Source organism: Callospermophilus lateralis, chromosome 15 (genome assembly GCF_048772815.1).
Source record: "Callospermophilus lateralis isolate mCalLat2 chromosome 15, mCalLat2.hap1, whole genome shotgun sequence".
Classification (NCBI taxonomy): domain Eukaryota; kingdom Metazoa; phylum Chordata; class Mammalia; order Rodentia; family Sciuridae; genus Callospermophilus; species Callospermophilus lateralis.
In genome coordinates, this window is record NC_135319.1 from 50,738,915 (window position 1) to 50,759,980 (window position 21,066).

Consider the following 21,066-nt stretch of genomic DNA (forward strand, 5'->3'; position numbering starts at 1 on the left):
GGCCTTTTCTCATTCATCTCAACATAGATCTGTTTCTCCCTTATCACCACCATGACTAATGCAGAGCCAAGATGGCTCCATTTTTCTGTTTACTTTTTGCTTCACAGACTTACTTCTAAATCCCTGGGCTGTGCGGGAAGGGGAAATACAAGGCTCAGGGTTCTGCCTCTTTCTGGAAGATGTTGGGTAGGTCACTCTCGTGGGGATGCAGTTTATGATTCTATAAAATGAATGACCTGCAGCACCTGTTAAGATCCCCTTTGGTTCTAAGCCATAATAATGCCACAAATAAGATTATAGGACTTCTTTAGGTTTGGCATTTTAAAAATGCCAGAACACTTCACCTGCTGCACAGATTTTATCAGATGTTGAATGAAAACAGAAACAAACAGGAAACAACCATACAAGGAAAAAGAGACACTGGTGTCCAACCCAGAGACTCAGCGAGCACACAGGAATGGAGAACTACACACCCCACAACCAGGGCATTCTGCATTTCTTAATCAGTGAACGCCAAACTGATATTTGAACTGTGCCAACAGTTCCATTTAGAGCTACCGAGAAAAATAAAATGTGTGATAATATCAACACTGATCAAAACAAAAAAAAAATCCATTTCATTGTAGAGAAAGTCACAGCATTTTATTTGAGTTAGTCTATTTCATTTAATCATCTGCCACATTGTTCTGGGGCACCATTATTGTCATTATTAGGGTCATCTGGAGACAGCTATGCTTTAAAAAAAAAAATCTGGGTTGGATCTCCATGATGCTTAACTCCTGGTCAAATTTTTTTCTTTACTCAAAAGTAACCCCTACTCCAAGAGGAAGATCAGGAAAGACTGAGATATATTTGCAAAAAAATTATGTCCACTAAAAACAATTCATAGCTCATGATCTCTCATGGGGGCTTTCTTTTTGGGGAGAGTTTTTTCTTATAAATGTATGCTGATTCAACAACTGCCCAAGGAATCCCAAAGGGAAATGAGAAATAGCTTCCAGAGAACAAGCAGATGCTCTCCACAGAAGGAGCCCTAATGTCTCCTAAGTGTGATGATGCCATTTTTCCAAGGTAAAGGGACAGAGATAGGGAACCTCTCTCCCCAAAGGCCAGTAGAAATAAAGTACATTCAGGTTAATCAGGGAGGTAGTAATCAGTTGGAAAAACCAGAGGTTAGCATCTCTAGAGAGGAATGTGGGTGTGACTGAGTAAGCTAGGGCTGGATGAAGAAAGCGACAGACAGCAGGAGAGTGGGGAACAATCCACTTTTCCCCAGAGGACCCACAGAAAGGTGGCACCACTACTGAAGGTGTCCTGTGCTGTTCTAGGAGATGAGGACACATGGAATGAATGAAACAGAACAAGTGGAAGCGAAGTGCTTCCCTCCTTTGTCAGTGACACTGGAGGAGGACCACCTGATGCACAGGTGGGAACAGGTGCCCCAGGGAAAAGGACAGATGCCTGAGTTGTGGCCTTGAATTGAAGGGACAATCTAGCAGTGGCCATCACACTCTGCCTACCACAGAGCACTGTGTCCCTGGGGCCATGTGCAGAGAAGGATCACTGCTGACCGGCAGCATCAGGGAGACCCTGCCCTGGTCCTCTGCTCTGGGTTCTTGGCAGGTCCTTTGGGCCTTTACACAATTGCTTAGTTGAGGAGATAAGATCCTGCCTCACAGTTGTCTAACAAATGTATTATGGATGTGTCATTTCGTTTTGGTTCAGAAAGGTGAGAACAAATTTAGAAGAGATGCTTTACTCAGAAACAGGGAGTACAGGCCCACCAGCAAGCAAATCTAGTACTCCTTTCAGCCCTGAAGACAGAGAGGGACCAGCACAGCCAAGGGCCTTAGAGGCAGAGGCTGCAAGATTGCTGTCATTCAAGTTTTCTGCAGAACTTAGAAAACCAGAGTTTTTTCTTATTTCTTTCTTAGATAACAACTAGTCTACTCAAGCTCAACCCGAGCATATGGAAGAAAAATGAACATTGAGAGGGTCTTAAATACCTTTGTAGGACAGAATTTTTAGAATGTAGAAATATCATCAAGTAAACATAGCACCCCCCAAAAGAGAGTCTGAATGTGAAAGTGGAGAGGAAGTTTTGACTTTCTCCTTTAACTGTGTTTTTGGCGCTTTGGCCTGTAAGCAATCAAGATGGAGAGAGATGCTATCCCAAAGAGGAAAGTCTGCAAGAACCAGAGTAGTTGAGCCCGACTGTCTGTGATTCCTTTATACCTGAAAAAGAAAGAACAAAATTTAGACACCAGAATTGTCATTTTATGGGGGTTACTGACTTCTCTATTTTTTTCATTTAGCACTTCCATGTACTTTCAGGTTTATTTTGCTGTTTTTCTCTGAAGGTGAAAGATAGGTTCATTTACTTTTCATCTCTCTTGTTTTCTGATAAATGCATCTTAGGTGGTACACCTCCCTGGGAACCAGTCTGGCTGCTCTCTGGGTACAGTATTGTACAACTGTTTCTCATGTGATCCTGATCAGTGGATAGGTTATCAGCACTAGTAGGGCTTCAGAGTAAGTGTCTTGAAGACAGACCAGAAGAGAATCCCAGCTTGCCACCCACTAGCTGTGACCTGGAAACTTACTCAGTTTTCTCATTTGAAAAATAGAAATAGTAGTTTCTAACTCACCAAATTTTGAGGTGATTGGTAAGATAATTAACCAAAGGGCTTAGGAAAGAGCTTGGTGCACAGTAATAATAAACACCTGCTCACAGAGTCTTTCAAATTAAACTGCCTAAAACAAAACTCCAATTAATAAATAAGAAAAATGATCTAATTGAAGGAAATTTTAGTTTCATCTGTAATATAAATCTCACTTGGATGTCTTTTTATTTAAAACAAACATCACATATAAAAGCATATAGTTTTCTACACTAACAGATTTAAAAGGACCATAAAGAATCTTAGTAAATTCAGAAGAAGCATTTGATAAATTTTATCATCTATTCTTAATAAACATTCTCAGCAAACTTAGAAATACAATGGAGCTTCCTAAATTTACTAGAGGTCTACAGAACTCTAGAAGAAACAATTCCTGTAACATGATACACACAGAAGTTTTTTTTTTTGTACTGGGGATTGAACTGAGGGCCACATTCCCAGCCCTATTTTATATTTTATTTAGAGACAGGGTCTCACTGAGTTGCTTAGCGCCTTGCCATTGCTGAGACTGGCTTTAAACTCGTGATCCTCCTGTCTCAGCCTCCCAAGCCACTGTGATTTCAGGCTTGTGCTACTGCACCTGGCAGAAGGCTTTCTTTTAAGATCAGGAACCATGCATAATGTCTACTACCACCACTTTCAGTTGACACTGTAAATACAGCCAGCACACAAAGGGAAGAACCAACCAAAGGTACATAAAATCGAAAAAAAGAAGTGCAACTATCTAGACACAATTGCATATGTAGAGACTATTAGAATTAATAAATGGACTAAATAAATAAATGGACCTAGCAAGGTTGTTAGATATCAGGGTGATATATAAAAATTGATGATATCCACACAGACTACCATCAAACAATTAGAAAAGGAAGAAAAGTCACTTATAATATCATCTGAAAGTAGAAACAGCTGGCCATAGTCAATAAATGAATAAACAAAGATGTGAAATACCTCCTAAAATTACAGAACTTTATTGATATATTATAGGAGATTTTAATAGATGGATATGGATCATTTCATGTTTAGAAGATGCAGGAATGAAAATGTCAGTTCTCTTCAAATTAACTCACATGGTAAATACAATAAAGATCTCAACAGGTTTAGATTTTTGCTTTTGCAGCATATGACAAGGCATAAGAATGTGTAAAAGTCCAGGAGCAGCCTCCTTCTTGAACAAGAAGGCAAGAGGACGTGCTTTATCAGCTGTCAATGATCATAAAGCCACTACTACTGACAGAGCCATGTTGACCCAAGAATGAACACTCAGACCAATGGAACAAAACAGGAAGCCTAGAAATAGCCATACACAAATATACATATGATATAAGACAGGTACATCAATGGAGACTGAAGACAATCACAAATGGCTCTGGGAGGACTGAGCATCCATATGGAAAAAGGTGACGTCAGAAACATCTTTCCCACTCCCAAATGAGTTCCAGGTACATTAAAGGCATAAATGTGAGAGGTAAAATTGTAAAACTCTTTTAGAAGACACTGTTAAAGAATACTTTCATCATTTCAATACAAAGAAAAAAATAATAAATTTGACTACACTGATCAACTTCTATTTTTCAAAAGATCTACCAGAAGAAAAAGACCCAGAGAAAGAATATTTGCAAAACATCTAAGTGGCAAAGTATATAAATAAAGGGGGAAAAGAAAAAGGTGCCTATAGATGGGTAAGAAAAGGGCAAATACCCAATTACAAAAGTGTTAGTGTGGGTGGTGTAGGCCAAATGTACCAAAGACATATTTATTGCAATATAGTTTATAATGGCAAAACAATTTAGAGACTTAAAAAGTTGATCAGAAGGGGACTTCCTTCAATAGATTAAGGCACATTCACATAATAGAACACTATGCACTAATATTAATGGATGGAGTACAATTCACATGAATAGACACAGAAAAACAAGGATATGTAACAATGGAAAACTGTTAATAGAAGAAGTTCTATGTATGTGTAAAATTATTTATAAACGCATAAATCATAATGATAAATATTAAACTTTTAATAATGACTATTTTGGGGGATTTTAGGAGATCTTTAAATTTTCATTTCATTTAATTTTTTTTTTTGCAGTACTAGTGATTGAACCTAGGGCTGTACCAGCCCTTTTAATTTTTAATTTTGAGACAGGGTCTTGTTAAGTTGCTGAGGCTGGCTTCGAACTTAGATCTTTCTGCCTAACCTTCCCAGTCACTGGGATTACAGGAGTGTACTACTGCACCTGACATTACCAAGAAATTGATTTATTTATTTTGATTGCTGAAGATTAAATCCAGGGCCATGCACATGCTAGATAAAAACTATACCCCTGAGCCACATCCCTAGCTTTACCATGAAATTGTTAAAAATATGGAAAAGGTGCTTAATATTATGATTATGGTTGACATAAAGACAAACATCGTCCAATCTTATCTCTGGGTAAGAGGAATTTACAAGAAATGTATTGAATTTATACCAGATGTTCAGTAAATTTTAATTTTCTGCCCCTCATAATTATCTAGAATCAAGGATATTGTCAGCTGGGTGCAGTGCCACAGGCCTGTAATCTCAGCAACTCCAGAGGCTGAGGCAAGAGGATCTCAAGTTCAAAGTCAGCCTCAGCAACTTCGTGGGACCCTAAAGTGCCCTGGGTTCAGTACCCACACTGTTTTGTGCATACTACTTATTCAATTAAAAAATTCACATGCATGAAAAAAGGAATCCACCAAAAATGTTACATGTAGCTATTTCTGGGTAGTAGAATTTGGGAGGCTGCAATTGTACTACAGGTTTTCACTTATTTATTTATTCTGTCATTTATCTTATAATTCAAAAGGAGTATTTATTCTGATTTACATTCCAACAGATTAGGCCACGATTTCAAGAATCAACTTCTCCATGTCTAACCTCCCTCTGCTCTTCAAAAGACTGATAAAAGAATGTTAAATTGAGTCTTTAGGTTTTCATTAGAGGTTCCAAATGCCATTACAAAATAAGAGTTTTTTCAAAATACGCATATCTAGTTTCCATACCCAGAGATTCTGATATGGTATGTGTTGGTATCTGGTATGTGTTGCTTCACACATAGGAATGTTCTTTCTTAAAGTTATACAGATAATTCTGGGCCACAATGCAAGTTTAAAGCCCCCAGACTAGACCCTATTCAGCAGATACCAGTATAGGTTAATACCACATGAGAAAGATCTCTTTAAAAATTCTCTTTAACCTGTATTAGGAAAAAGATTCTCTGCATATTTGTACTTTGCATAAGCATATACAGAAATTCTGATTCAAAGGATAAGATGGTTATAATAACGCCATCTATACTCTGGCAGTCTAAGTTCAAGGACTGGGCCAAACAACTCCAAGGTAAGATTTCACTGAGAAGCTGAAGAGGCCATTGGAAAGAGGTACCAGTATGCTCTAACATTTTCTGTGTCAACTCCAGAGAATGGCTTCAAGAGAACCAGTTGGAGAGATTGACATGAGCCCTTGAGATTTGAAGAAAGGATTAGTATCTGACTCAAAAGTATTAAGACTGTTTTAGTCTGCTGGGTGAAAGAGAAAAGAAACCAGCTGTACTGGGAACTGTACACACTTGCAGATTATCACACTGGAAGGATAAGGAAATCAGCCAGACAGATTTTTTTAGAAGAGTACTGGACCTGGTGGGTTTTGAAAGAACCCTGCCTGAAAGGCCCAAATGAAGCACAGATATGATCTCAATAAAAGGGTAAAAGTCTTTCTCAAAACAGGTCTAGAGGTAAAACTGCAAAGTAGCATGCTGGAGGAGGCATCAGGAAAAACCATCAAGGGAAATGCAAAGGGAGATCCACAAGATAAGCAATTTCCCCCCAATTCACCAAAGGCCCTCTAGAGAAAAAGAGTCTACACTGAATTTGCAACATAGATAGCACCCAAATAACTGATCAAGAGACTGGGCCTGTTTCCCTAACCATTCCTACCATTCCAAGGAAGCTAAAAGCAGGCTCCTGAGCCGTAGCTGGATAGGAGCTGACATTTTGAATTAGAAGAAGCTTACAGTTTAACAAACAGACTAGATGAGAGTGGACAATTACAGACAGTGATTAAAAAACCCACAGATCTGTTTGAGTTTCATCCAGGACTATAGTGGGCATGCAGGGGAGACAGAAAAATTCATGGAGTAAATTTACTTGGAGAGAGGTGAAAAGAACATAGTTGCTTTCTGCTCTTTTGGTAGAAAGCCCAGTGTGTTTAATAACAAGAAGATAGAATACCATAATCTATACTTAGCAGTTTCTTGCATGGTATGCACCCAATCAATGTTAATTATTTTTATTATTAAAATATAGTGGTAATACAGTGTCCGACTTTGCACTTTCAGAATACAACAATAATAGAAGTAATAATTAATCTGGGTCATACAAAGATATTAATTTCAAAGAAATTAAGCATTAGGATAATCATCTTATTCTCTGTATCATAATTTCTGTATTTGCTTATGCAAAGCACAAATGTAAAGAGAATTTTTTTTCTAGTACTTTCACACTGTATTAACCTACACTGGAATCTGATGAATCGGGCATTGTTTAGGGACTTTTAACTTGTATTGTGCTCCAGAATTATCTTTGGAACTTTAAGAAAGATCATATTCCTATGTCTGAAGCAAGACCTACCAGATCAGAATCTCTGGGGCTGGAAACCACACTTGTATATTTCATAAAAGTGCCTCAGGTGACTCAGTTGTGACACTAGGACTGTGAACCATTGGCCTACATCAATAACTTAGCTCTTTTTTCAAATTAGAAGGAAGCCTAACCTTTTGTTCTAGTTGGGGCCACACAGCTTTGAAAACATAACAAAAGTCATCTCAATTAGATAACTAAATAAGTGATTCATTAACAAACAAACTGAATTTATTCATCAAACATTTACTGAGTACTCCATGTCAGGTTCAGTACTAGGTATGGGGATTCAGATCTAACCTGAGAGTGTTCTTATCCTACAAGTATATAAATTATTGAAATGTGGCTACTCTCATCTTCCATTAGATACCATGAGAAAGGTGACAAAGACCTATTGCAAAGACTTACTTGCACAATACCATGGCATATAAGGACTCTCCCACGTGAATCAACCAGGCAAGCCAATACCTGAAACAGGGAAAACAAAAACATTTTGACTAGTTTAAGGTGATAGCTACCAACTGATGAAATCTAACACAGAAATCTAAAAAAGAAAGGTGTCTTAATGTGAACTAGCAACACTGTTAGATATCTAACGGCAACTGCAGGCTTTTCAGGTCTCCAGTGAGACCAGGGCTGTAATGTCCACAACTGGCTTCTGCAGTTCTTCTTACCCATTATGCAGCAGGGTGTGATGGTGGTTCACCAAATACTGAGTGAAGTAGCCCAGAGGTCCAAGGCTCTGATAAGGGACACTCTGAGGCCAGAGGACAACACACTGAAAGAGAAGCAGAAGTACAAAGTATCTTTTAGATCATTTAAAAGATCAGCAATTATTTATTTTTGAGAGCAGCTATGAAATAATATTGATTCTACAAAACAACTCAGACTGTAAAAACTCTGAACAGCATTATTTGGACCTTCATTTTTTTTTTTTTTTTTTTTTTTTTTTTTTGTGGTGGTGGGGATTGAACCCAAAGACTTGTGCATGCAAGGCAAGCACTCTATCAACCCAGTTATATCCCCAGCCCTTGGTCCTTTATTTTTTTAAACATTTATTTATTTATATGTGGTTTTGAGGATGGAACCCAGGGCCTCACACACTGTAGACAAGCACTCTATCAGAGTCACAACTCCCGCTCTGGTCCTCCATTTTTAAATTTTAATTTACAAAAGTGACTATACTGCGATGTTTATGCAGAGGAAACTATGTGGTTATTAGACTCAGTGCCCAGGGTGGCCAACTCCTAATCTTACTAATGAATTTCAGCAAAACATTATTTTACAGAGGTCATTAACATTTTTTTCAGTTTATGTTCCTTGACTAGCTTTTTACTGAAGAAACTACAGCTTGAGCCAAAGCCCCATTTAATGTAAAACTTCTGTCTCTTCCTTCACTTGTGTACTTTTAAAACTGGAAATGATCCACTGCACAAAGATGAAAAATAGGTAAGATTCACTTTGTGAAGTTATAAGATGAAAAATAGGTAAGATTCACTTTGTGAAGTTATAATAGCAACTGCTTAAACACATGAGGTTTCTATAGTAAAATTATCAACTTTTCTTCAGCCTATGTTGTAATCTCTACCAGCTTAGTTTTGCTTAGTTTTTTGAGAATTGTCAACAGTGTCAAAGTTTATTGTCCATTCATCTCTGTCAAGAGAAATACTATTTCTCCCAAGATGCTCTTTTCCATATAAAATTAAAACAAAGCATGAATTATCAGGGCAAACAAAAACAAATAAAAGAAAGTATACAGCTCCATGATAGCCCCATGTGAAGTCCTCAAAGCTTTCCTCCCTTTGGATTCCACCTAATCAGAGAGTCAAAACAGCACAACAGAAATGCACCTTTGAAAAGTTTCAATTCAATGCCTTCATTTTTACATATGGGGAAATCAGGACAGTGGTGGTCACACTTGACACCAAACAACAGCGTGGACATGAGGACTCCCCAATCTTCAGAATCTCTCCTGGGCAATAGTCAAATAGTTTTGCCTTCCTTCATATTTACATCAATTTAGCTCCCAGTGTATTTCCTAGCATTTTTCCCATTAAACAAACTCTCAGCCCTACAAAAGACGTGCTTCCTCTGTAGAGCTTTCTTGCTGCCACATCTATGCCCAGTTAGTTATATCCTCTTTATTTCTTTTGAGCAATTTAAACCTGCCCATTGTTCAGCTTTATCCCCATTTTCCAAGCCATTCCAACTGCTTCAAACATTCTGCTTCGGAAGTCCTATCCTGAGCTGACAGGGCTATGGAAGTCTGTCAACTTGACTTCTTTACTCTTTGTGAGAGGCTCAGACTCGGTTAAGCTTGAATACTGTACAGGGAGCCAGAACACAAGGGCAGAAGCCCTCTAAAGCAGAAGATTTCCCAAGAGCCCAGGGAACTTCCGCTTACACCAGTAACGTCGGCAGCCGTCAGGAGCGCGTGCGCAGAACCTCATTCCCACAGCAACCCTCGCGCAAGGGCCTGGCTGGCCCAAACCAATCTACCGCCCGCCCCAGGACTCACCGAGAAGTATCCCAGCGTCAGGGCTGTGACCAGCGAGGGCAAGGGTCTGGCTACACGGAAGTAGGAGGTAGCATCCCTGCCGGTCTCCGACTTCCCCTCCACCATCTTGAAAGACCCAGGCATTGAGTTCCCGGGTGGGGAGCCGTGCTGGCGTCCACACAGGGAAAGCACGGCAAGCCGGTTTCTCAGAGCCTTGAGCACCCGCCCAAGGCCCTGCTGAGGACTAATTCTTCGGCATCTCCTCCCCAGGTCTCGGCCCTCCCCACCCCATCCAAGCGCGCTGGAGCCAGGACTGCGCCTGCGCGGACCCCCTGCAGGCGAGTCCTGAGACCTTGCAGCACTAGCTTTGCTCCCTGGGTGGGTGGCCCTTGCCCTTACCGTGTAGTAGCCAAAGGAGAGGGTAATGACTGTGAACCAGAACAGACTGCCCCTCCGGAAGTAGGCTGCACCACCTGCTACGGTCGACATCGCTGCAGCATCTCCAGGGGAATGAGTGGCCACCCAGTTCCGCGCGGGGGTGGGAGCTGGGTCGGACCTGGGCTGGGCGAGGGAGAGGCGTGCGCCACCGCGCGGGGTGAAGACAGAAATCAGTCTCTCTAGTGCATTCCCTCCTCCCCTCTCTCTTTTTGGCACCTGGGATTGAACCCTGGGGCGCTCAACCTCTTGGATCTTCTGAATAAGTATTTTCTCAGCTTTCCTTTTACTTCTTATCCCCCAGATTCAAGGTTGCCCGTGTTCTCTGTGCTTTCTGTACATTTGAGATTCAATTTTCATCTCCTTTTTCATGACTCTAAAATGCTCTTTCTAATCTTGACGTCTCCCCAGATACCTGCTAGTCGCTTTCACCAAGTAACCTGCACACATCAAAAACAGAGTTTATGCTCACTATTCACAGTCAGTTCTGACTACAGCTCCCCTATTTATGTAAAAAGCACTCTCCTTCTACGCTGTACCCCCCATACCTAGTTAACTGTAGAGAATCTTCTTGTTGGAGTAACATGACATCTAATTCTTTTGGATTAAACCATGGTTTGTTTAATCCCCACTCTCTCTGGGTCATTCCTTTCTGATTTTTTTCTCCTTCAGCAACCACACGCACACCATTTATCAAATCTACAAATGACAGGGTCATCTTCAGGTGTAGTTCTGATTAAGGTTTTCATTTTGCTTTTCTGGAACTTTTCTAATGCTATTTCTTGTTTGAAAACATTTTTCTTCAGATATTAAATCTGAAGCAAGGGAGACATTGGAGAAATAATTCACTTTAGAAATAATTCAACAAAATGGCTTGGGTTAATGGACTAGAGAGCTAAATTTTAGTTTCATAACGTCTGAAAACCAGGAATTGGTGGGAAGAGTGAGTGCATCTCACATTCGAAGGATCTTATTGCCTATCATGCACACATCAGCAATCCAGATACCATATAAGATTATTACTTAGATGTCAATAGTTTTTGTCATGTTCAGAAAGGCTTCCTCTCTTCTATCCAATTTGACCTTTACACGGGACAGGGAACTTGAATTGTGTAACCTCAAGAAATCCTGTGCTGTTGTCCCCTCTGGGCTGTGTTCCCCTCCGGGCTAGCAGAAGACTTGCTTACCCCTGGACACTTTTCCTTTCAGGATGGTTTGATGACCTAAACATGGAAAACAAAAATTGTTTCTTTTTCCCATAAGATTGACCTACAAGGTATGAAGACACACTATAAAGGACTGTGGTAATAAAAACTTTTGGTGTTTGACATGCAAAACCAACAAATAGATCAATAGGAAATAATACCCACTTATAGAACTCATATATCCAAGCACTCATTATGAAGGTAATACTTCAAATTGAGGAGGAAAAATGGGCAATTAGCTAAATTATTGTGGGACAATTAGCTAACTATTTGGGTCTCACTAATTTGCTAGGGCTGACTTCAAACTTGTGATCCTTCTGCCTCAGCTCTCCGAGTTGCAGGGATTATAGGCACAAACCCACCATGTCTGACCTAGTTATCTTTGAGGGTAAAAATGTTTTAAACTTCACTCCCATCCCCAAACAAATTCTCAGTGCAGTATCACAAGGTACAGAGAAAAATAGTACCCTTGGTGTTCTGATGAGATGGCTAGAGAGTAGAAAAGCCATGTGCCATGATGTAGCAAACCCCTTCTTCCACGCTTATTCAGGATCATAATGGGGGGAGCATTTAAATAAATTTTTAAAAATAAAAACCAAACATCATGTGTCCAGACAATCAGGAGCAGTATTTTTATTTCATTTTTTTTGGCTTGAAGAAACAAATGTGAAATTGAGTGAAGGAAGATGAGGATGGAAAAGCAGGAAGTGTCCTGATCATGAATGATACTGGGTAGCAGCCTGTTATGATCCTACAGCCCAGGCAAGTTAGGGAAGGTTTTTTGTTTGATTGTTTTGTATCTGGGAATTGAAAATGTCTGTTGTACATGGGATGAAGGTGAAGTTGGAAGCAGGGAAAAAGAAAAATTAAGAAAACTTTACATGATGGGAATGGAGGAAAGATTTCATCACTCCCTCAAATATGGAAGAAATATTTCTGCGGGCCCATTTAGTGCAGGGGTAATGCTTCATCCCAGAGATACAACAGTGAAGAAGACAAATGCAGCCTGGGGCTCTCAGGTTGGGTACAAAGTAGGTCAGCTGACAGGAAAATCAGTAATAGGGATTAACTAGAGACAAGTGTCTATGTTGCATTGATCCTGTATTCAGGGATTGTGACCAGGAATGTCCTCAGGACATTGAATTAAGTAAAGAAAAAGGAGGCAGGGATAATCAGTAAGGTGTTGAGAGTTTGTGGAGTGAGGGGAGGCACCAGAGGATTGTTTTTTTGACTAAAAATTTTCAAATTTCACCTAGAATCCCAGGGACTTGGGAGGCTGCAGCAGGGTTGCTAGCTCTAGGCCAGTCACAGCAGCTTAGTGAGACCTTGCCTCACAATAAAAAACAAAAAAACAAAAACAAAAAGGACTGAGAATGTAGCTTGCTTAGTGGCAGAGTGCCCTTGGGTTCAAGCCCAAGTACCACATAAGTAAATAAGAAAAAAACTCTTCAAATAATGATGATTAATGATGTTGAAAATTAAACTTTGTGCATGATTTTGGCCTAAAGAATACTGGTTTACATATATCCTTGAAAGAAAATTAGAGGTGGAACAAAGTAAGACTAATAAATGTTAGGAATTTTTCTTAGCATTATTACAGTTGAGTGAACTATAAAAGCTGTGATGTGGGAGAATGAGGCAAGCAGCTAAAATTTTGGTGGAGAAAATACAAACTCGTGAATGGGCAATTGATATCAAATCATCTCCATAAAACTCATGTCCTAGAAGCCAATTTGCTGAGTCATCAGTTTGCCAGATTCACCCAGTTTATGGGATGTGGTTTTGAGACTTCAACAGGAATGTTAAATATTCTTATTGAACATGTTCACTTTTTGTCATGGACAAAAGAACTGTTACTTTTTTTTTTTAATTGAATATCGAACCCAAGGGCAATTTACCACGGAACCACATCCCCAGCCCATTTTTTTTTTTTTTTTTTTTTTTAATTTTAAGACAGGGTCTTGCTTAGTTGCTGAGGGTCTCTCTAAATTCCAGACTGGCCTTGAACTTTGAAGTCCTCCTGCTTAAGCCTCTGGAGTAGTTGTGATTCCTGGTGTGTACCAGGGTGCCATGCAGGGATTATGTATTTTTGAAAGTTCACCTGAATGTTGATGTTTCTTAGCCTGCGCTGGGCTGCTCACAGCCCTATCATCACATAGCTCCATCCACAGGACCTGGTGTGCGCTGGGCTCTTTCAGTCATGGGCGTCTGAAGCAAGGATGAAGGACTCAGATCACATGCTCTGAAGCCAAGCTTCATATAAAGAATGTGAACTAGGAAAACAAACAAGAGATTGGACAAGTTTGATGACTTAGGAAAATTACCCATGAGATTGGGCCATTTGGAGCTGATTCCTTGGTGTAAATCATGGAGTGAGCTCTGAGGAGATCCTGACTGGAGGGGAGGAATGAATGAGAACAAGGCAGTGTGGTGGGGTGCAGTGGGGTGGGGTGTGGGGATGTGTGTCCAGGTGGTTTTGGAAGCAGCTTGATGGAGGAGGGGACTAAAGGTCACTTCCTGGTGTGAACTCAGGCTACTGAGAAAAGAAGGAAATAAAGCTGATGGGAATGTTGAATTATTGGGGAAAAAGTAAAAACCCGAGAAATCAATCTAAGGTCAACCTTTAAATTTGACTGTTAGAAGAACTCACCAAAATAAAGTTCTGGTATAATGTTGGACAACATGTTTCCACACCAATGCACCAACAAATTAAAAATAGACAATGATTTTATAGACAATAAAAAAGAAAAAGAAAAAAACCTCTTTGACCTTTAAGAATACCTCATACAAACCATCTTAATCGTAGTCCAGCTCAGTACAGAGACATTATAGTTAATGGAATGCTGGGATAAAATAAAATAAATACTTCCTGGTGCTTTGCTCCTGAGGAGTGAACCAGGGGTCACTAACACTGAATGACATCCTAAGACTTTTATTTTTATTTTTATTCTGAGACAGGGTCTAGCCATATTGCCCAGGAGTATTTTGGATGCTCTGCCTCAGCCACCTGAATTGCTGGGAAACAGGTTTGGACCACTGCAGCCACTGTTTTCATTTTTTAACTCCTTTGTGATTATAATGAGCATGGTACACCACAATAAAATCAGAACTGTCTGAAGCCTGGTTTGGTTATCTGTGATCATTAAAAATGCCTGACCCTATGGAAGTGTAAAAAATATAAAATGTAAATACAAAATGTAAATTTTCTTTTTTAAGGTATTTTGAAGGAAAAAGAAAAAAAAGGTAGGACCCTTCTGTATTGCACTTCACATTATGGTTTTGGTTGAATGGTGGCAGAGCACATTACACCTGCTGGTTTGCTGACCAAACTGTGCGAGTGGGCTTCTCTACAGGGATGTGACCCCCTTTAGATTAAAACAGCAAGTGAAGGATGACCAGGTCACGCGACTTTTAAGATTTTTAAAAAACTTTTCTTTCTTTTTCTTTTTGTTTTTCTGGTTTTGGTGCTGGGGACCTGACTCAGTGGTGCTTTACCACTGAGCTACATCCCAGCTCCTTTTCATTTTCTGATTTTGAGACATAGTCTCACCATACTGCTGAGTCTTGCTAACATGTGAGGATTCAAATTGTGATCCTCCTGCCTCGGCCTCCCATGTCTCTGGGATTACAGGCCTGTACCACCTTGCTTGGCTCATTTTTCCTTTCCTTGCTGTCTTGGCATCCTCATTGGTATCAATGTTGCCATATCATTTTTGATGCCCTTTTCCATAGCTACCCCAGCAGCCTCCTTGCATTTCCATCCCCTTCCTCACCATCACCTTCTACCCTTGTTTATCTCCCTCACTGTCTGCTTGGCCTTCTGAAAGCATCATCCTCTTTAGCATTCCGTTTACCTGGGGCTCTTCCAGTCTGGCTCTCCACAATTTCCCTTTTCTCATGAAGTCCTTGGTGGGGATCTCAGAGCTGGTATACATGGTCGCTTATCACATGCAGAGGATTCCAAAAGAAAGCATGAGACTTGGACTTTGGAGCTAGACCTGCCAGAGTCATGGGGCAAAGAAGGTTGTGGCTAGGAGAGGGTAGGATCCTGGAACAATTCAGATGGCTTGTGGAGCAGCTGTTGGCTCAATCCAATTTTGGTTTGCTCTACTTTCTCAGTTCCAAAGTCCAACATTTCTGGCTCCCAAAATATTCCTCCATGTACTCCAAAGCACACAAATGACTGCCTCCAATGACAGGTTGTCCTAAGCAGACAGCATAGGACCCATCTGCTGTCACCACCTGAAAGATCCTCCATGAATTTAACTGCCCATAAATGTATTCCTTGTGCCTTTTCTTCATTTTTGGTTACAGAGACATTATATATCACCTGGAATCAAGTTTAGAAAACTGGATTCCTTCAGCTTTTTTTTTTTCCCCCTTAGGCCAGGGAATGAACTCAGGGGCACTCAACCACTGAGCCCCACTCCCAGTCTCACTGAGTTGCTTAGCACCTCACTATTGCTAAGGCTGGTTTTGAACTTGTTATTCTCCTGTCTCAACATCCCAGGCTGCTGGGATTATAGGTGTATGTCACCGTGTCCAGCTAGCTTTTTTTTTTTTTTTTAAATATAACTTTTGCACTGCTGGCTGACATTTAGTTGTCCTGTTGAAACCTTATATTTATTTTTTAGTACTGGGGATTAAATTCAGGCCACTCAACAACCCTACCACATCCCCAGCCCTTTTGTGTATTTTATTTTGTTGTGGGGCAGGTTGCTCAGAAAACATACCAAATCCTAGTTTTGTCCAAATTGAAGAGTCTTTATTTAGCCAGCCAGAAGGTGACTGCTCCCTGCAAAACCCAAACTGTGTCTGCAAGAAATAGCCCCAAACCTGAGCATTTTAGGATATTTAAAGGCAAAAACTACATCTGGGTTGACATAGTTGTAAGCAAGCAAGTTCAGAAGCTGGATTGGGCAGTTAGTGAGCAATGCAATGGGTACATTGGTGTTTTCTGCATGACTTTCCAGGTTGGCATAGCAGCAAGCAAGTAGAAGGGAAGTCAGTCGAAATGACACTAGTTGAGTACAAGTTAGAGACTGGTTACTAACATCTAGAAAATTAATTTCTGACAAGGTACATTGCACCCCCACGCCCAAAAAAAAAAAGGGAAAGTAAAGAGAATAATTTCACATTGTATAAGAATTTCTATTTTATGTTGCCAGTATATTATGTAGTTAACTATTACTGGATAACTATTACTGGGTACAGATGTGGGGCTTTCCCAAGGGAGAAGCATTTCTTACATGATATTAAGTGTCAAGAGTAAAACAGAGTCTGTTTGGTCATTGTTCATATAGACTGGCTTATAACAATTTAGAGACAAAGTCTTCCTGAGTTGTGTATAGCTTCATTGAGTTACTAAGTTTAGCTTTCAACTCGTGATCTTCCTGCCTCAGCCTCCAAAACTTCTGGGATTATATGTACCTACCTACACACTGTGAACCTTATTTTCATCTGCTTTATGTTGTAGTCAGTCTCCTCAGGGTTTGAATTAAATTAATTAGTTAATCTCTCTGAGCTTCAGGACTCATCTGTATAATCATATATATCCCCATAGGGCTGCTAGGAGATAAAGCAGAAAAAAATATGTTCCAGCTGCAGAGTTAGCCTTCATACATTTGTAGGTTTGGTCCCCAGTACCAAAAAAATTGTTAAATTGCTTCAATAGAAAGAGGGACATGTAGATTCTCTGATTCAGGGAGGAGATAAACCATTAAGCATTGGTTGATTTTCTACACAAGAAGTTCAAAAAAACCCTTCAAGAATTATTACCTTCTCCCACGCATTTGGGAAAGTACAAGTTCCCAGAGTTGTGAAGAAAATGCAAAGACGTGCAGTTTCTTTGTGAAATGGAGATTTTTGTTCTATCAAAGGACTGTATGAAGAACAAGATGAATTAAACGGGCACCATGGTGCATACCTGTAATTCCAGTTACTCCAGAGGCTGAAGCAAGTGAATTCCAAGTTGAATGCCCCCATCAGCAAATCAGCAGGACCCTGAGCCTCCACCCTCACCCCAAAAGGAAGGTCTTGGAGATGTACCTGAGTGGTAGAGTGCATCTGGGTTCAATCCCTAGTACCGAGAAGGAAAAAAAAAATTTTTTTATTGACAAACTATTGATAAACCCAGCCTGATTCCCTCTAAAAATTGGGAGCCATCTCACCACAAAGCCATGAAAAGCTAATTTTGGCTTTACTATAAATGACTGCAAATTCTGAACCTCCTTGGAATGCCTGCCAGTGCCTTGAACTTACCCATGCTTGGTTCTCTGACCAGATAGAAGCTCTATCTGAAACTTTAGTGACCCCTCACAAATCTTGGCCTTCCCTGGCCAGATAATGACCCTCTCTGAGGCTCTAATGACCTTCATAAATTCTGATGTTGGGGCCAGCAAAAATATAAACTAGCATTTGTGTTATGCTCATCAGAGTTTTGTCATCTGTAACTCCCCCTTTGGGTAACTTTCTGGGCAATAAATCTGGGCTGCAAGAAAGCTGTGGTGCTGTCTTGTTCCTGTGGTTTGTGTTGGGAGAGGCAGCCTGGCAGGTTGAAATAATAAGCTTGCTTTAATTTGATTTTAATTGGAGTCAGTGGTCTTTTCTTTGCGTCCTGGTCTAACACTATCTAAGGCTCTTAAAACTTTAATCTGATGTTTTATAATATCTTTATGCAATTTCAATCTGTGTTCTCTCCTGCTTCCAAGCTCAGTACTCCTTAATCAATACCATATCAAGTGATGTGGCTCATCTTTGAGTCGAAACTGTTCTGCCTCATAATGTATATTGTGATAGTGTGATAGAGAGGAGCGCAAGGTTTAAGGTGCAAGGTCAGGGGCTCAATATGACCTAAACATGTCTGTTCCCATTGTCCTCAAGTTCAATTGGGGATTAAATAGTACCAGCCAAGATTAGTTTCAGGGAGTGCTAAACAGAAGATAGGATTTGAAGAGATAGGTTAGGTTCAGGTAAACTGAGGTGTTTAGGGTGTGGTGTAGACTAGGGTGGGGCAGAGTCTCCTGCCCCAGGGCTCTTGTTGGGGATAGGGCAGGGTTGGGGGGTGTTGGCTGCCTCTGTCTGGGGAGGGGCCACCTGTGAGCATGTCTAGGGTTGGCTATAGTAATGAATGAAGCTCCAGAGTTCCTCACTTTACTACTGAGAAGGCCTGAGGAGCAGAGAGTCAACATGACTTCCAAAGGTGAGGCTCTTTGGTGGACGACCGAGATGTGTGTTTTCAGGGCAGTCCATGGACTCATGCACTGGTGTTTGGAAGTGGGGATGTTTGAGCCTACACCTTTCAAGGGTAGGCTTGTGTTCCAGGGACAGCTTCCATCACCAACGAAACTGTCTATGGCTGCTGCACACTGGAATTGGGGAACAGGGCTTTTCCAAAGGCTATTATATTTAAAAATAAGCTCATGGTTATATTAAAATGATTCCTTATATTTTAGAGATGTATAGGAGTATTTTCAGGTCAAGAGATATATCTGGAATTCCTATCAAAAAAATGAAGGACCTGTCAAAGAGATGAGAGAATGATTGGGCAGATCAACTAAAATTGGCTAGGCATGCTCTGTGTTAAGGTGGAGGGATAAATTCTTTAGATTCTTGTATTCTTTCTTCTTTCCTGTGAGATAAAGAGTTAGCTGGTATGGTAGTATGTGCCTGTAATCCCAGTTACTCGGGAGGGAGGCTGAGGCAGAAGGATCCTGAGTTCATGGGCAGTCTAGGTGTTTTGAAAGTTTATGGGGGGATGGGCTTGTGGATCAATGTTAGAGCACTTGCTCTAAAACTGTGAGGCATTGGTGAGGCACTGGGTTAGTTCCTTAGAACCACAGGATAGGCTAGGGTGTGGCTCAATAGTAGAGTACTTGCCTAGCTTGCCAGAGGCCTGCATGCACAAGTCCTGCATGCAGGAGGCCCTGGTTTCCATGTGGCTTGTTCCCCAACAGAACACACAAAGAGCATGGGTATAGCTTAGTTGTAGGGTACTTGCCTATCATGCCCAGATTCTCTAGAATCTTAGGAGTGGGAGAGGGGTGAAAAAGTACACTGGATAATTTAATGAGTGGTCCTAGGAATTATTTTTTCCAGTTCACAAACGATTTTTTTTATTCTGTGCAATTCAGAATTAAATTGTGAGCTTTCCAAGCCTAGGATAGTGGAAGAGATTTTACATGCAGGTTTTTGATGAGGTGGACTTGCAAAAGTCTTGGTTCTGTCTCTGATTTCTTTTTCTAGAGGAGCTCTAGTTCAGAGGAGAAGGTTTAGGAGTAAGCTGTCTTCCAATTTATACACGACCCTCCTCCCAAACTGTACGTAGTGACTCAGGAGTCAACTGGCCAGAGGGTCTCAGAGGCAAAAATGTGCATCAAAGGGCCTTCAAACAGTGATGACTCAACTGTAGTCCCTTTAGGATGTGAAGTCTTTCACAAAGCCACCATTAATCTTAGCTAAGCAGGTGCCAGAGTTCTTGCTTCTAACCATGGACTAGAGCAATCTAAAGGACTTGTCTCTTTGGTTACTGCTTGTTACTACTGAGCTTTATTTGGAAAAAACTCATGTCTTTCAAGCATTTTCAGTGTGCACATTTGCATTTCAGAAATGCTGCGAACATTTCATATTGAGTTATGGAGTAGGGAGTGGGATGAATCTAGACCAGAAGCTCCCCTGGAATCTTGGCTGTGAAGAGCTGGCCTCCCCACATGTGACATTTGCTGTGAATAGAGTGCTTTATTATTATTCTTTTAATCCCAACTTAGGTGTTGTTTCTGAACAATTGGGGAACTTGCATTTTATTGCTAGTATGTCATGTTGCAGCTCATTGATGGTTCTCTAGGATGAGAGGTAGAAAAGTGGTACTGCATATGAATTGTTGGGGAGATTTCTGCTAAGTGGCATGGTTGAAAGCACTGCCTCCTTTACCCTTCTCACCAGCCCCTCCTAGACAGGGATAAGCCTCCTATGTACTCTCCAGAGCTCAGTATTATGACTACATAGTATGTTGAATTTGTTCATAAAGGAGATTATCATCCTTTGTTTCATAAGAGAAAAATTAATATGCCTGTATTTTAGGGAGAACTGTATTTCTCCTATTATGAAACATCCAAAAGCACCAAAAATGATTCCATTCAGGCATTGCTTAATGATTTGAACTAATTCTGAGAAACATATGAGGAGACATTTGTTGTGTGGACACCATCGGGAGCACTTACATAAACTAATATATCTCTGATAACTTGATGACATGCTCTGTGTCGTCACCATCGTATATCCAGTCCATTCTTGACCACAGCATCGTTTATTTAGTGCATGACTGAGAGTAAAACAGCTCTGGGCTCAGTCCAACTAGAATGGAGCCAATGTTGAAACCCTTGATGTTTCTGTGTGAAAAACTTAATCCTGATGGAACAGCATTGGGAGGTGTGGTCTTTAAGGCCAGGGAGGCTCCACCCCCAGAGTGGGTTAATTCTGTTCTATGGAGTTGGTTAGTTATCCTGATGTGGCTTTGCTATAAGTGAACTATGTTTGTCTAAGGTGAATAAATTCAGGTGTTCTCTCTTGGGATGATTTCCTTGAATTACTT

At 40.5% G+C, this 21,066-nt stretch overlaps 1 protein-coding gene across 2 annotated transcripts; it reads right to left on the bottom strand.

Moving 5' to 3' along the window:
• Positions 1-1,820: 1,820 nt before the first annotated feature.
• On the bottom strand, positions 1,821-10,384 carry Tmem254 (transmembrane protein 254). Of its 2 annotated transcripts, none has more exons than XM_076834375.1 (4): positions 9,859-10,384; positions 8,015-8,118; positions 7,749-7,808; positions 1,821-2,235 (listed from the first exon to the last, which is right to left on the bottom strand). In XM_076834375.1, the coding sequence occupies exons 1-4, from the start codon at positions 10,324-10,326 to the stop codon at positions 2,115-2,117; spliced, it is 753 nt and encodes a 250-aa protein (XP_076690490.1). In that variant the 5' UTR covers positions 10,327-10,384; the 3' UTR covers positions 1,821-2,114. The 2 variants fall into 2 exon arrangements, with proteins under 2 accessions (XP_076690490.1, XP_076690491.1); XM_076834376.1 differs by having other exon boundaries at positions 1,854-2,235; positions 10,237-10,384.
• Positions 10,385-21,066: the final 10,682 nt, after the last annotated feature.